This window comes from Lacerta agilis, chromosome 15, assembly GCF_009819535.1.
Source record: "Lacerta agilis isolate rLacAgi1 chromosome 15, rLacAgi1.pri, whole genome shotgun sequence".
Classification (NCBI taxonomy): Eukaryota; Metazoa; Chordata; class Lepidosauria; order Squamata; family Lacertidae; genus Lacerta; species Lacerta agilis.
Window position 1 is genome coordinate 12899833 of NC_046326.1, and position 15705 is coordinate 12915537.

A 15705-nucleotide genomic window follows, 5' to 3' on the forward strand; every position below is an offset into this window, starting at 1 on the left:
TGTTTTAACTTTTAATAAGTTTGTCGCAACATAGAGAGACGGCGATAGGCCTAGTCTAAAAACCAAGAGGGGAATGCGATGATGAGGCACTACGCGCTTGCTCCTGACACAACACTGATGGCGGAAGGGGCGGGAACGAGAAGAGCCGAGCCGACGGGCTCTTAAATTATAAGTGCTTCCGTTGGGTGAGTATGGACGGGCCACGTCAAAACTAAGGATGACGCGTCATGAGGAGAGACGGGATTGGTTGTGGAGGAGGAGGAGGAGGAGGAAGAGATTGCATCGCGGCGGCAAAGGACGGAGGAAAGTAGGCGGGAACTAATCTGAAGAGTGGGCGGTGCTTAAGATGTTCTGACCCCGGCGGGTTTTAGCGAGGCGGGGCAAAGAAGGAGGCTTTGTATTGGTCAGTGGAGTGGAGGTGGAGTTTCCCCGCGGAGTGGGCGGTGCTTCCCGGACTCAGAACCAGAATGGTCCTATCAGGGTAGGTGGGGGCGGGGCGTTTTCTGTGACGCGTTCAAAACTGAGGCGCTGAGTTAAAGAGAGGACGTCTCGTCGTCCGCGCGGGCTCGTCTCAGTCTCCTGAGGGGAGCAGATCCGGCAGCATGATCCGCGGGCGGGGGTTGCTGGGCGGGCTGCGGCCTCTGCTGGCGGCGCCAAGTCCCTCAGCGAGCCCGGCGGAGCCTCGCCGGCCGTTTCGTACAGGAGAGCCCCGGCTTTACGACCCCGTCCAAGGTGCGAATCAGGCGGGGGGTGGCTTCTTCTCTCGGCCTACCTCGCAGGGTTGTCGTGAGGATAATCTAGGGCTGGGGCGACAAATATTTGTCAGCTTATTAGAAACAGATTAATTGAATGATTTAACTGACTAAAATCTGCGCAGTGTGCATCTTACCAGAAGAGTTCGGAAGTGGGAGAGTCTCCATGCCTTTTTTAGATGATGCATGCATGTGTCAGTAGTGGTGTTCCTGATTCCTTTTTGCAAACAACCCCCCCCCCATAATAAATTATATTATTTTAAATGTAAGTACTTGCAAAAAAACAGTGGGCTGCTTCAGCTGCTCTTAAGTGTATCTCACTACAACACTTTATAACTACACTATTATTTCCTTACTTAATAGAATCAAAGATAGTGCATTGTATAATAACTATCACATGTTTCTTTGATTTGAACCTATAAAATGATGGTAATGAATTCAGTAAGTATGTAATACGAATCAAAAAGTAAAAGACATGCAGCACAATTCTATTCATGCTTATTCAGAAATAAATTCCACTTAGTTCAATGGAGTTTACCTCCCTAGTACGCTTGCTTAGCATTTCAGCCTTAGTCAGTAGGAAAACATATATTCCAAGGTAATACCCCGTTACCTGCATTTTTGTAGGTTTTATGTATTTAAAATAATTACTAGTAAAAAAAAAAAAGACAGCCTGATTAGCAGAGTATACTTTTATAATTTGGTCATTTTAACAAATTTATGGTGGCTGTTTCATTTTTAGAGCAAAACATAGCTCTAATTCATACCATAATGATTGAAACAACCAAACAGTTATCAGTCTTCACAAAGGCAAACTTTTAGATGCCCTTTGTACGTCATGCGCCAATAATTGGCTCATGCCTGGCATCTCAAGGTAAAAAATTCAGCAATGCAAACAGCATTTTGAACCTAACTGTTGAACTGCTGGTTGCATTGCTGAGGTTAGGAATGCCAGGTCTACAACTATTGGTGCATAAAGTGCAAAGGGCTCCTTAAAGGGTTGACATTATGAAGACTGATAATTGTTTGGTTGTTTCAGTCAGTATGGTTTTAATTAGAGCTATGTTTTGTTCTACAAACAGAACAGCCATCGTAACTTTGCTTTTATTTTTTAACAAGAAAAGCTGGTTTCTACAACTGCGTAAATTGTTGTGGAGAACATGGATGTTCTTTCTCTCTTCATAAATCTACATATCTTGTGGGAGAAAGGGAATAAGTTACCGGATATGGAGTATTGAGGCTTTGGCTTTGATGCCACCAGGAAACATATTCAACCATTCTGTTCACAGCCACACCATACAGTTAAAGCAGTAGCATGCCACTTTAACAATCATGGTGCCCTGCAAAGAATCCTGGAAACTGGAATTCATTGAGTGAGAGTGGTTAGGAGATTCCTCTCAGAGATGACGCACCCTTCACAAACTACAGCACTGAGAATTCTTTGGGCGAAGCCATTACTGTTAAAATAGTGCAAGAGTGCTTTAAATGCACAGCATGGGTGGGACATCTGTCTGTATTTGAGAATTGCCAAGCCTTTCAAGCATACCTTTCTCTACAGTAAGGGCTGAGATTCATGAAATGCTGGATTCTGCTTTCTCCAAACTTGATATATTGGACACGTTTGGTAGCAATAAGGTGGCGGCTTTGTTTCTCAACAGTCTGCTAAGCACTAACAGCATGGTATTATTTCTGGCTTCTTTCAGATTTGGAGAAGGGAGTCATCAATGCCTACAAGAAGATGAAAGACTTCCTTCCTGGCAGTAGCTGGCACCCCGGGCATGTTACAGAAGGTTTACCTCCTGAGCATGCTGATGTGGTCATCGTTGGGGGTGGAGTAATAGGCTGGTCTATTGCCTTCTGGCTGAAGATGAAAGAACCACAGAGAAATGCCATTCGAGTAGTGGTGGTGGAGAAAGACATTACGGTCATTTACCATCTGAGATCAATAATGGGGGACTTGGGGAACGGTTTCAAACATCAAGTTTGTTAAGTGTCGGGCTTGCTTTGTGCAATAGAGGCAACGAGTGATTTATGTGCGCCCAAAAGACACACATGGCGACATGTCAACTTCATGAATAGGGAGGAAGTGGTGTGGAAGGGGGCAAGAGGGCTCTTATATCCCCTCCGCCAACACAGGGGCCAGGGACAGAACACCTGCACAAAATGGTCATTGACTGTATTCAGGTCCCTTCCAGAAAGATGAAATGCATTAAAGTGCATTGCTGAAGGTGTGCTGTAGTACTTAGTGTCAGACTTGGCCCATAGAGACCTGCTTCAAATCTCTACTCAGCCATCCAGCATGACTCAAAGCCAACCACACATTCTCAGCACCGGCCTCGCAGCGTTAGTTCTAAATATTAAACAGAAGGGCAGGGGGAGAGAACTGTGCATTCTGCCCTGTACTTCTTGGAGCCAGGGCAGGATAAAAAAGTAATAAGTAATCAGGGTGGCCGTTCATTATGTTAAAGGTAGAAATAGTAGGTGACCTATTGAATTGCAGATTGATAATGCTGCAACAGCGATAAATGGGCATTCACCATTTTGACCTTCCAGGGAATCTCTTCCTCAGTTGCCTTTTATTTTCTTGCTGCTCCTTACATTACTGAAATGTTTCTGGGGAGGGAATTTGACTATGAAGCTACGTGACAGCATCATTTTCTCCTTTGCTTCTTTGCAGTATTCCAAAGCATCTACAGTACTCTCTGCGGGGGGAATACGGCAGCAGTATTCGATGCCAGAGAATATCAAGATGAGCCAGTTTTCGGCAAACTTCCTGCGCACCATCAACGTATGTCATGGTGTCTGAGTGTTTGTTGGAGCGGAGGAGTCTCATGCTTCTGTCACTGGCCTGCCTTGCATCCTCTTGAACAGGCAAATGGGCCATCGGGCCATCTTTAAGGAGACAAAATATGGCAATGTGCAACTACTTGGATATCTACAGTACAGTGGTAGAGTGCTTGAATGCATTGAATAATCACAGTGCAGTTTGCTCCACTGCCCTTGTCCTCATAAGTCAGTCTCCCTAGCATCCACATACAGATACTGAATCTATCAATTGGCACCCCAGTAGCAAGCTCTTCACTCAGAAAATACTGGTGTTTCTTCCTGACTTTGTCTTAACTCCATTAAGAGTGCTGTAGGGTATACTATACCACAGGGGTCAGCAAACTTTTTCAGCAGGGGGCCAGTCCACTGTCCCTCAGACCTTGTGGGGGGCGGACTATTTTTTTGGGGGGACGGACGAATTCCTATGCCCCACAAATAACCCAGAGATGCATTTTAAATAAAAGGACACATTCTACTCATGTAAAAACACGCTGATTCCCAGACCGTCCGTGGGCCAGATTTAGAAGGTGATTGGACCAGATCCTGCCCCCAGGCCTTAGTTTTCCTGCCAATGCACTATACACTTTCTAGATCAGAAGTTAAAGTTGTACATTTCTGTTTATATACTCTTGGGAATTTTGGACATAAATGACATTCTTGAAACTTCTCGGTTTTAATTTATCGCCCCATATACATGCATGGATTGTTTCTTTTGTCTATTATTTTCTCTTAAATCCTCCAGCCATTGTTACATCATGTGTGCTTGAGAGATGCTAAGAGTTGGCATATCATAATGGTCAAGTATGCAGTCCTAAGCACACTTATTAGAGAATGTCCTGTTGAAGAGCAGAGTACAAATCCTTTGAATAAGATAGTAAACCCTGTGACTTATTTTTTAGTAAACATGCTCGGAATCTCACTTTTAAGAGTTCAGATATTTTCTTTGCCATGAATTGATCAGCTAGTCCTAGGTAAGCCATTTCCCCCCCTCCCCCAGCTTCTCATCTAGAATATGGGGATAACAATAATGCATTGTTGTGTAAGGACTACAGTGACTATAAAGATCTTTAAACTCTAAAGAAAAGAGCTATAGCAGTGATATGTATTCCTGTAAGTTTCCCACTTCATTCCATCCTGAAGACAGCAATCCTTGAAATGTAAACAGATTATCTTTTTGTTCCAGCAATACCTTGGTGTTGTCACCCAGCCACCCATAGATATTCAGTTTAACCCATCGGGCTATCTCTTCCTGGCTTCAGAGGATGGAGCTGCTGTGCTGGAGGAGAATGTTGGAATCCAAAGGTATGGTGTTCTGAGGATCCTTTTGGTGAAATGTGCTTAGGGAGAAACAGTGATAGGCATGTATGTATGTATGTGTGAATGAGGTCTTTGAAAATGTTACGTTTTTGTAAAGCCATAGTGGTTTTCTGCCCCTAGCATTGAGATCACCTGTGGTAATTTTACCTATTTGCTCACACAGATTATTTGAAATTGTGTTTTTTTTTGAAAGTAGACTTTTTTACTTTAAAAATAATAGCATAAATTGCCCCTTCCTGCCTTTATTAGAGCAACTTTTAAATTGTTAAAATGTTTTTCCCCCCATCTTGTGCATTCTGATAAGAGTTCTTTAATGGTTTGTTTGCTTGCTTTTTTCAGGAGGGAAGGAGCAGAGATCTTACTACTGTCACCAGCACAACTGAAAAAGAAGTATCCGTGGTTGAATACAGATGGCGTAGCTTTGGCTTCCATTGGTACTAGACTGCTAAATCTCCATCTTTCCTAGAGATTAATAGCACTGCTATCTCAAGTAAACAGTTTAAAATCAAAATGCTCTCTTCTTCTTTTTTGTATGCTTAAGTTACAGGGACTCTAGAATGAACAAGCCCTCATTTCTCCTATTTTCTCCTGACAGCTTTCTCATGAGTAGCTAGTCCAGCTCTAGTCCTTCAACCCCTGCCCCATCTGGAACTGCATTCTCAGATCCATAGTCAAATGTTGGAGAGTCATATGTCAGGGCAAAATGGCACAACCCATGAATATAAGCACAATTATCTCATTTATTAAATAATTTTAAAGAAAAAAAATACATTTTAATAAAATGTGCTTTTATTCACACATCTATCCAATGGCTGCAAAGCCAATAAAAACACTGAAAGCTGAGACAGAGCTGCAGATAAGAGCAAACCTGGACCAATTTGCCTCTCCTAACACTGCTAACTGTTTGGCAAAGTACAATGGAGGTTACTTGTTACAGTCAAACCTTGGTTCTTGAACAGCTCTGTTTTCAAACATTCCGGTTCCCTAACGCCGAAAACCCAGAAGTAAATGCTTTGGTTTTCAAATGTTCCTCGGAACTCAAATGTCTGGTGGGGCTTCCGCTTGAGTGCAAGAAGCTCTTGCAACCAATCGGAAGCCACGCCTCAGTTGTCAAATTGTCTTCCGGAACGGATTATGTTCAACAACCGAGGTTTGACTGTACAAGAAATGTTGCAGGGTGGGGTTTGTTCTGTTTTGTTCTTGGGGTTTTTTTTTTTACTGAGTTTGCATGCTGGGAAAGATCAATTGTTCTTGGCCAACCAAGAGTGCTATTCAGAAATGAATATGGCTGCAGAATAATTGTCATGGCATTGCAATTCTAAACTAGATTGTCTTTCTTGCACTCTCTGTTTTGTCGTCTTAAGGCTTGGAAAATGAGGGATGGTTTGACCCCTGGACTCTTCTCAACGCTTTCCGGAACAAAGCAATATCACTGGGCGTCCACCAGAGCTGCGGCGAAGCGACATGTGAGTCCGTCACCCCCACTTGGTATTGCAAGCACACACCATCATTATCACTGAATTGTGTTGAATAGCTCAGCCTCCTGGCGCCAGGGGAGCAGAAACCCTATTCAGTATATGGGAGAGTTTTGAAAGACAGGTGAACTGTGTCTGGCAAGGCAGAGGAAAGGTACAGGCCCAACTACAACAGTGTCCATGAGCACACATGAGCTTTGGGTAAAATAAAGGCTTTTCTTCAGGGTCAGTGCTGCAGAAGGGCTCCCATATGGAGTGTGCTCATACACTGAGCCAGACTTGTTGCCATAGGTGACCAGGACTTCCATGCAGGTAAATGAGTGAAATGGTAGAGGAGAGGCAGATTACTCCATCCATTGCCATCCCACCTGGGTCCTCTGCCAGCTGTGAAAGGAAATCTCTTCCTTCACAACCAATCTGGAAACAGAGCAGACTGGCAACAGGGAGTAGATTGCTCCATCCCTTTCCCACCAGCTTGCTTGATAAAAGGCAGGTTTGTTTTGCTTTTTTTATTTACTAGCCTGCTAAGAAGTAGTGACCTGTATTTCAGTACTGGCTGCGGATGAGAAGTCCTCTCCTCTGCACCCAGTGCAGAAATGCAGGCTAGTAACTTTGTGTGTAGGCTAACAAACCACTTTACAAGACTGCATTAATGCCAACATCACCAACCCAGTTTATTTACAAGACTGCATTAATGCCAACATCACCAACCCAGCCCCTCCTATAAAATATGAAGTCCTCAATCCACCTCCCATTTTACCACAGTGATATACATTTTGCTAATAAAATAATAAGAAGAATAATGAAGTAACACAGGGAAGGATTTGTGTTCTGAGTCTGTCTTGAGGGAGCAGTTGTTTTTGTATAATTCTGTGGGTGGATGGATGAATGCATACATATCATCCTGCCCATTCTTTTAAGATTGCGGAACTCTTCCAACATAGATTTGAAGATGAACCACAAAGGAGAGGGTTTTCTCAAAGAGGAGGGTGCTTGATGCCAACCGTATCATTTAAGCACCAGACAGAAACATTATTTACCTAGACAGTTCTGTAGATGTTAGTGATTTAAACTGAGCAAGTTTTAGTCTATTTTAAAATTAAAGGTTTTACTGTTTTGTGTATTAGTTTTATTCTGTATGGTGTGGTGAGTCTTTGGCTCTCCAAATATTGCTGAACTACAACTCCCATTATCCCTAGCCATTGACCATGCTTGCTGCAGTTGATGCGCTCTGCAGTCCAGTAACATCTGGAGGACCAAAGGTTACACACAGCTGCCAAATACCATCCTGAAATCTGAATAAGGGGGCAGGGCTACAAAAAATGTTTCAAATATTTTACCCACGGGATTGGAAGACGTCATTCTTCCAAGTCTTAAATTTCAAAGTTGAGCCAAAGCAAAATTGCTTCTGTATGTTCCTTTCCCTCTTCCCCAGCTTTCAACTTGTATACTGAAGAACTGATGACGCATGATGGGGATCGTATTAATTTCTCCCGTATCAAGGGTGTTAATGTGAGTCATTATTTGAACTACTTAAATTTAAATTAGGGCAAGGTGTGCTGAGTAGAAGGTTCCAAGGAGAAGCTCACAGAAAGCCCTCAATTTTTTTTAAAAAAATATAATTTTTATTAAAGGTTTTATTGGGTTACAAAAATACGTTCATTGTCTCTATTTTCAGGTTGTAGTCTTTTCGACTTATCAGTTATGTTTGATGTGAGGGCCTCTTAAAACTTGTGTTTCTGTGAGGTTCTTCTGTAGTTTTGCAGAGCTAACAAAAGTAAAAAGAACTGTAGTACAGTATGATCTGCCCTTGAACTTTTGACAGAACAGTTAAAGTAGGCAGGCTTGGGGCAATTGACTTCCTAGATGGCAATATTACATATTAATTGTTCAAGGGCCAGTATTGTACTGGGCAGTAGAAGGGCTGGAAATGGGGCTTTGATATCATTTCAGGCTTTCATGCCTCCTTGTGTATCCCATGCTGCAGTGCTACCTGCTACCTTGCTCTATTACAGGGCTAAGGAACCTGTGGCTTGCCAGATGTTGGTTGCAGGTGATGGGAGTTATAGTCCAGCAACATCTGAAGGTCCACAGGTTCCCCAGCCCTGCTGCACTAGCTTAAAGGAAAAGCCAATCCAAGATATAGGTATGTGTTCAATAGTCTGCCCTCCCCCCCCCCAAAAAAAAGCTTGGCAACTGCTCTTCTCTCCCTAGGTGAGGTGGCTCCAATGTTAGCTCAGTTTACGACTGCCATGCAAATGTACTGAAGGTATACATGGATGTCAACAATTCCTGGCAGTGTTCTCTGGGGTTTTCTGGCATGTCCCCTGGGGTGTACTTTGCCAGGCTTGTGTGAGACATGAAAAGGAGGTGGAATGCACAATAGCAACTAGACAGGAAATCCCAACTTTTTTTGTAACGGAACAAGAAGTAAATCAGAAAGCTCTCCATCACTTCCACGATACAGCAAATGCTTGGTCACAGATCCTGTGACATCTCTCTGGCTTTTTTCCTTCTTGCTTGATTGTTCCCCATTGTCATCTGGAAAGCCGTATCAGACAGGGTTATTTGCTTGACTAATGAAACAATTACCAGGTCCTCCCTACTGTGTTATCCTCTAGGTCCAGATGCCCAACAGTCTAGAATCCACCAAAATAGATTGTGCTTTTGTGGTGAATGCAGCAGGAGCTTGGTCAGGCAGTGTGGCAGAGATGGCTGGCATTGGAACTGGGCTGCCAAACTCAATGCAGGGCATCAGGCTTCCTGTGGAACCCAAGAAAAGGTATGGTTAAACATAGTATTTATGCTGCTTTGTAGTCCATATGTTAAATACCTATTAAATCCTATTAAATGGTAACCCTATATTGTGATGCTCAGATTTGTGAGGGCTGCCAGCATGATTCACTTTGAAGTTAGGGCCAGAGTTTCTAAATCAGAGATCTAAATCTGTGGCCCTGCAGATCGGTTGTAGTCCAGCAACATCTGGTGGGGCCACAGCTTCCCTGCCCCTGATCCAAATGGTTAGACACTTACTGCTCCTTCTCCTTTAAACTTTGCTAGTAAAACAGATAACTGGAATTGGTAACTTTTTCCTAGAACACCTGCCTTCTTTCATATTTCACCCTTAAATCTCTCTCTCTCTCTCTCTCTCTCTCTCTCTCTGTGTGTGTGTGTGTGTGTGTGTGTGTAACCCTGCAGAGGGGATGAACCATACCTGAGTGATAAGAGCACATGCCTTGTATGCCAGATATCCCTGGTTCAGTCCTGAAAGGATCTTTGCTTGCAGAGCTGGAAAAGAGATCTTTGTCTGAGATTTGCTCCTAATTGAACTAAACCAGGGGTCCCCAAACTAAGGCCCGGGGGCCGGATGCGGCCCAATCGCCTTCTAAATCCAGGAATCAGTGTTTTTTTACATGAGTAGAATGTGTGCTTTTATTTAAAATGCATCTCTGGGTTATTTGTGGGGCATAGGAATTCGTTCATATTTTTTCCCAAAATATAGTCCCCCACAAGGTCTGAGGGACAGTGGACCCAGCCCCCTGCTGAAAAAGTTTGCTGACTCTTGAACTAAACAGTGCCAGGCCAGAAGGATCAATGGCTCTTTCTTTCTTTCTTTCTTTCTTTCTTTCTTTCTTTCTTTCTTTCTTTCTTTCTTTCTTTCTTTCATCCTTCCTTCCTTCCTTCCTTCCTTCCTTCCTTCCTTCCTTCCTTCCTTCCTTTCTTTGCCAAATCATTTTTATTAAATTTCCAATTATAATTATCACATCAAATATTCCAATTTTACATATAAATATGATCCAAAGAAATCCAAATATACTGCCAAATTATTAACTTTATATGACTTCCCATGCTTCAGACTATTGATGGCTTTGTTTCCAAGGCAGCTTTAGCAATCATCATCTGAGGCTCTTCTTTGTGTGCCTCTTCCACAAGAGGTCCAGAGGGAGATAACATGAAGAACGGGTCTTTGCTGAGATTCCTTTCTATTTGTGGAATGCTCTCCCTAAGGAGAGGCGCCAGGCAAAAAATAATCCTCTTCTCCCAGGCCATTGGCTAATTAAAAAATCTATGGGCTTTTAGGACTTCCGGCGGCGACGCCATTGCGGGTGGTCGTGGGCTGCTTCGGCTGCGAAGCGCCCAGTCCATCCCGGGGGTTAGGAGCCCCGCTACCGCAGAGCGGGGCTCCGGTTGGGGTGCGGGAAGAGCGTCCCGCACCCTGGGCTCCCCGGCTGTGCCCGTGGAGCTCCGAACCCTTCCCTCGCCCCCCCTGTAAAGGGGGAGTGGGGGTGAAGGGACGACGGAGCTGGGCTTTAGGGGACATGCCCCAACCGGGATGTAAATGCGGCGACAGAGCCTGTGATGAGCGTCTAAGTTCTACCTTTGATGTATGGATCTAAAGAAACCCGGGGGTCGTGAGTATTTGATTGGACTAGATACTGTGCTTTTTGGACGATCCGGGGGGAAGGAGAAAGGCAGCCTGCCTCCCTCCCTTCGAGTGAAAGAAGCTAACCAATCTGAGTGACTGCCGCTACAGTACTGGTTACAAAGTATCTAAAACTCGATATATGAGACTGTTGAAACTTTCTTTTGAGAAGTAAACTAGTGGAAAATATCTCCGTTTAAAGCTGCGGCGTTTGCGCTCCGGCTCGGGAAAATGGCGACGAACATAGAAGACAGAATAGTAATCTGATACCCACTTCCTCCTCCTCTACCATTATGCTGGGTTTCGTCTTTGAACTTGTTTTGAACTCTAGGCTAACGGAAGAACAAAGACTCAACGCTTTGAGGCTGGAACTGCTTTATCAAAAAGTGAAAGCCTTGTGTGGGGGCTTGAAAAGAAATCAATTGCCCACAGAGGAGGCTTTTAAAATCTTTGACACCTTGGAAGAAAGCCTTGCTAAAGAGCTGAGAGGGTTGTTGGAAGGATGGAAAGAAATGACAAAGCTACTCCGGGAAAAAGTTTCGTTTTTTGGGGGTGGCAGCCCCAAGACGATGAGAAGATTTGTTATATCTAGTCCCCGAGGTGTGAGCTCGGGGGCAAGGGACAAAGAACTAAGATATCTACAAGAAGAAAAGGAATGGTACAAAGAAATGGAGCAGCTGGAAGAAGATGAGATGGGTACCCTGAGGCTCGTGGCAAGGAGTGTTCTGAACTATGCCTGGATCTGTGGATATTTGGAAAAAGAAGTCATTTGGAAGTTTGGTTCTGGCGTCATTAGGAGAAGGACAATGGACAGAGGGGGAGTGGGGTGAAGTATTAAATAAAATCTAAAACAGTCGGTCATGGTATTTTGAAATCGGAGGGTAAACACTGTCAGCAATATTGAGTTTTATTTTCTGTTTGAATAAGAAAGGAGATATTTGAAGTTCCTATGTTATTAGCAGCAGTTTAGAGGACAGAGAAGATAGTATAGATTTGATAAGTGTAGATTTGATAGTGTAGATTTGATAAAAATGATTAATGAAGATCTATGATGATGTGTTATAAGTAAAGTCAAGACAAGTTGATTAAGATGATCAAGATTAAGATGAATGTTCTATTCTATATGTATAACTGTGTTTAATTTCTAAAAGAAGAGGTTAAAAAGTAGATTATGGGTATAAAATCGAAGGTGAAAAGGCAGGGGAAGTCAACTGTCAAGATTAAGAACAAGAAATTTTTTATGAGATGTTTAAAAAAGAAGAGAAATCCTGGCAATGTTTGTATTTGATTTTTAGTTGTAATTGTTTTGTATGTGTATAAATGTAGGTGTGGTTATGGGTGTATGTGGTTATAAGTAAAAAATGTCAATAAATTCTTATTAAAAAAAATCTATGGGCTTTTAAACTGGAGTTTTTTGTTTGTTGTTACGGTATGCATTTTTGTGTTTTCATATTGTATACCATCCTGTGATCCTTGGATGGAGGGTGGTATAGAAATTTAATAAAGAAGAAGAAGAAATGAAATGAAAGACAGCTCTTACCTTGCCTGTTGTAATTTCAAGGTCCAAGCTCATGTCTCATGCTCTGTGGCTACTCTTTATCCCTCTTAGGTTGCATGGAGATCTAGTATTTGATTAAATGCTGGAGTTATTTTCTCTTTGTCCTTGTGCTGCTAGGTATGTCTATGTCTGGCACTGCCCTGATGGACCTGGCTTGGAGTGTCCTATGCTAATCGACACCACAGGAGCTTACTTCAGGAGGGAAGGCGTGGGTGGCAACTACCTTGGAGGCTTAAGCCCTGCAGAAGTGAGTTTACCATGATTTTATTGGGAGCTGACTCTTAGGAAGCCACAACAGGGACACCAGACCCCCAGAGAGGAAAAGCTCTGGGTTCTGATGTTGCACATGTTAACTCACATGTAAGGAAGTGTTCCTGTAAGAACACTGCAAAGGGAAATGATTTGTTATGGGAAAGTTCTGTTGTGCTAGCATAAGTCTCTTGCAGTAGAACAGGACCGTTGGGATACCAACCGTATTGTTTATCATTTGATTAGCATCTAAAATTTGATTAAGTCTTTATTGCTTGTTTTCTCTAAAGAGCTCTGGATGACTTGACACATGTGGTCACTTCTCTCCCCCACCATTCCGATGAAGGCTAGGCTTTGAATTAGTGGCATAATAATAATAATAATAATAATAATAATACATACATACATACATACATACATACATACCCGACCAATCTGGCTGGGTTTCCCCAGCCGCTCTGGTCTGCTTCCAGCAGAATATTAAAGTACAATGATTCATCAAATATTAAAAGCTTCCCTATACAGGGCTGTCTTCAGATGTCTTCTAAAAGTCCGATAGTTGTTTATTTCTTTGACATCTAATGGGAGGGCGTTCCACAGGGCGGGTGCCACTACCAAGAAGGCCCTCTGCCTGGTTCCCTGTAACTTCACTTCTTGCAGTGAGGGAACCCGCCAGAAGGCCCTCAGCGCTGGATCTCAGTGTCCGGGCAGAGCAATGGGTAAGACAACTGAGTAAGCATTGTGGTTCAACAGGGATTTGAATCCAGATCTGTCTTGGTCAAAGCCCAATGCTATTTGCTGCTCCACATTGACAGCTGAATCCTACCCAAAGCCTACCTGAGCATGCTGTAGTTTGGGACTTGGCTATTGCCTTTGAGTTGCTCTCTATCTGCCCTGTGGCTGCACTTTTGTAGGGGAGGTTCAAAATGCAAACAAGGTTTTCAACTGCCATGATTGTAATTTTCTGGTGCCCGGAATTCAGCTTCTTTTGCTTTCTTAGGATGAAGAGCCAGATATCCAGGACTTGGAAGTAGATCATGAGTTCTTCCAGAATAAAGTCTGGCCCAAGCTGGCTCACCGGGTGCCAAATTTTCAAGGCTTGAAGGTAATGATTGGCTATCTCAAGGAGGTGATTAAGGAGTTAATTCCTTAAACTTTATTTTGGGGCCTGGTGCAGACATATTGCCCACTTATGGTTAAGCAATCAGGAGTACCTTGCAGGTTTCACTTCTTTCTCCTATCTTGTGTGGCCCTTCTATTTATTTCTGTTTTGAGCTATGATCAACATTTCATCTACATCATTAGTCTTCAGGTCCATCATTGCCTTTGATTCTGACAGTATAGTAGTACCTCAGAAGTTGAACGGAATCCATTCCAGAAGTCTGTTTGACTTCTAAAATGTTCGGAAACCAAGGTGCGGCTTCCAATTGGCTGCAGGAAGCTCCTGCAGCCAATCAGAAGTCACATCGGACATTCATTTTGCAAAGAACATTCACAAACCGGAACACTCACTTATGGGTTTGCGGCGTTTGGGATCCAAGGCAGGACTGTATAAGTTTTGAATTTGGACTGGGTATGTTTGCTTTGGTGAATTTTGTGATGAGGTCAGAATGGACTAGTGTTCCTCTGCTGGTATAATCATTCTCTGCAATCAGTACAGCTGTTTCAGCTTACTCCTCCTTGTTCCTGTGGGGTGAGTTGATTGCTGTACATTAGCCACAGTGAGTTTGCAGTCTGGCTAGCAAGACTTGTCTTCTAGGGTGTTTCACAGCCATTGACACTATTTCACTTCACATATTACACTAAACCACTGGGATGGGAAACATTTAGCCCTCCAGATGTTGCTAGAGTTCAACTCCCATCATCCCTGACCGTTGGCCACAATGCTGGTTGATGTGAACTAGAGTCCAGTAATTTCTGGAGAGCCGCAGTTAACCCACTCCTGGGCTCATGTGTTCCTTCTCTCTCCTCCCAGCTGTGAGAGGAGGTGGGGAACTGAGGAACTCAAGGCTCAAAGCAGCTTGTTTCATGTTTGTGCACATCTTGAAAACCACTCTAATAATAAAATAATTTGGTTTTTAAACTTCTGGGTTACCCAGGACGATTGTAGGCCATCCATTACATATTTAAAGTAAAAGTCACATTCTTAGGATGTCAAACTCTGCCATTCTTGTGGGTTAGCACCAAATCACAAAGATCTTAGACCTTTCATGTCTATCTTGCTTTTTCCTCTTGAGTTCTAGACATAGCCTTTTATCCCTCTTGATCAGCTAGGAATAACTGGCTAGGATTCAATATCTAAATAGTATATTGTATTTTACTGGTGGGTTTAAGAGGGCAGCCTTGTCTGTTTCTGTAGATCTGTCCCTGAGATCCTCTGTTAGTCCTGCCATTGACAGTTTAGGGACTGTATCTTGCGACTGACGGAACTTTATCTTTATCTCATGACAGGTGAAGAGTTCTTGGGCTGGTTACTATGACTACAACATCTTTGACCAGAGTCCTGTGATTGGTTTGCACCCACTGGTGGAAAACCTCTATTTTGCCACAGGCTTCAGTGGACACGGACTACAGCAGTCACCAGCTGTGGGCCAAGCCCTAGCTGAGCTCATACTTGATGGGAAATTCAAGACCATCGACCTAAGCATATTCTCCTTCAACAGGGTCTTCAAAGGAAGCAAGGCTGTAGAAAGGAATATCATTTAAGAGCTTTAGAGAGCTGGGTATCTTGATGGTGAGTCCCAGCTCTTTCTGTTCTTCCCTACTTTCTTTCCCAGATTAATGACTACATGCCCATGCAGCACTTCGTGAAGACTGTTCAGATTCCCGTATTGTTCCTACAAGTGTTGCATTGCACAGCTTCACATCATTTGAGTGGGCCTCAGTCAGGATAAACTCCTTGTGTAGGATTGCCACTTCTGCATTTTCACCCATGTAACAATTGAAAATTCTAATAATAATATATTATTATTATTATTTATACCCCGCCCATCTGGCTGGGTTTCCCCAGCCACTCTGGGCGGCTCCCAACAGAGGATTAAAAACAGAATAGAACTTCAAACATTAAAAAGTCCCTAAACAGGAAGTGCAATACAGCTGTAGATC

The 15705-nt window shown here is 43.2% G+C and overlaps 1 protein-coding gene across 1 annotated transcript; it reads left to right on the forward strand.

Moving 5' to 3' along the window:
• The first annotated feature begins 540 nt into the window (after positions 1 to 540).
• FOXRED1 (FAD dependent oxidoreductase domain containing 1) lies at positions 541 to 15408 on the forward strand. Its single transcript, XM_033172083.1, has 11 exons — positions 541 to 732; positions 2456 to 2676; positions 3430 to 3540; positions 4762 to 4880; positions 5235 to 5329; positions 6260 to 6361; positions 7806 to 7882; positions 8992 to 9152; positions 12469 to 12598; positions 13601 to 13705; positions 15052 to 15408. The coding sequence occupies exons 1-11, from the start codon at positions 603 to 605 to the stop codon at positions 15304 to 15306; spliced, it is 1506 nt and encodes a 501-aa protein (XP_033027974.1). The 5' UTR covers positions 541 to 602; the 3' UTR covers positions 15307 to 15408.
• The last annotated feature ends 297 nt before the right edge of the window (positions 15409 to 15705 follow it).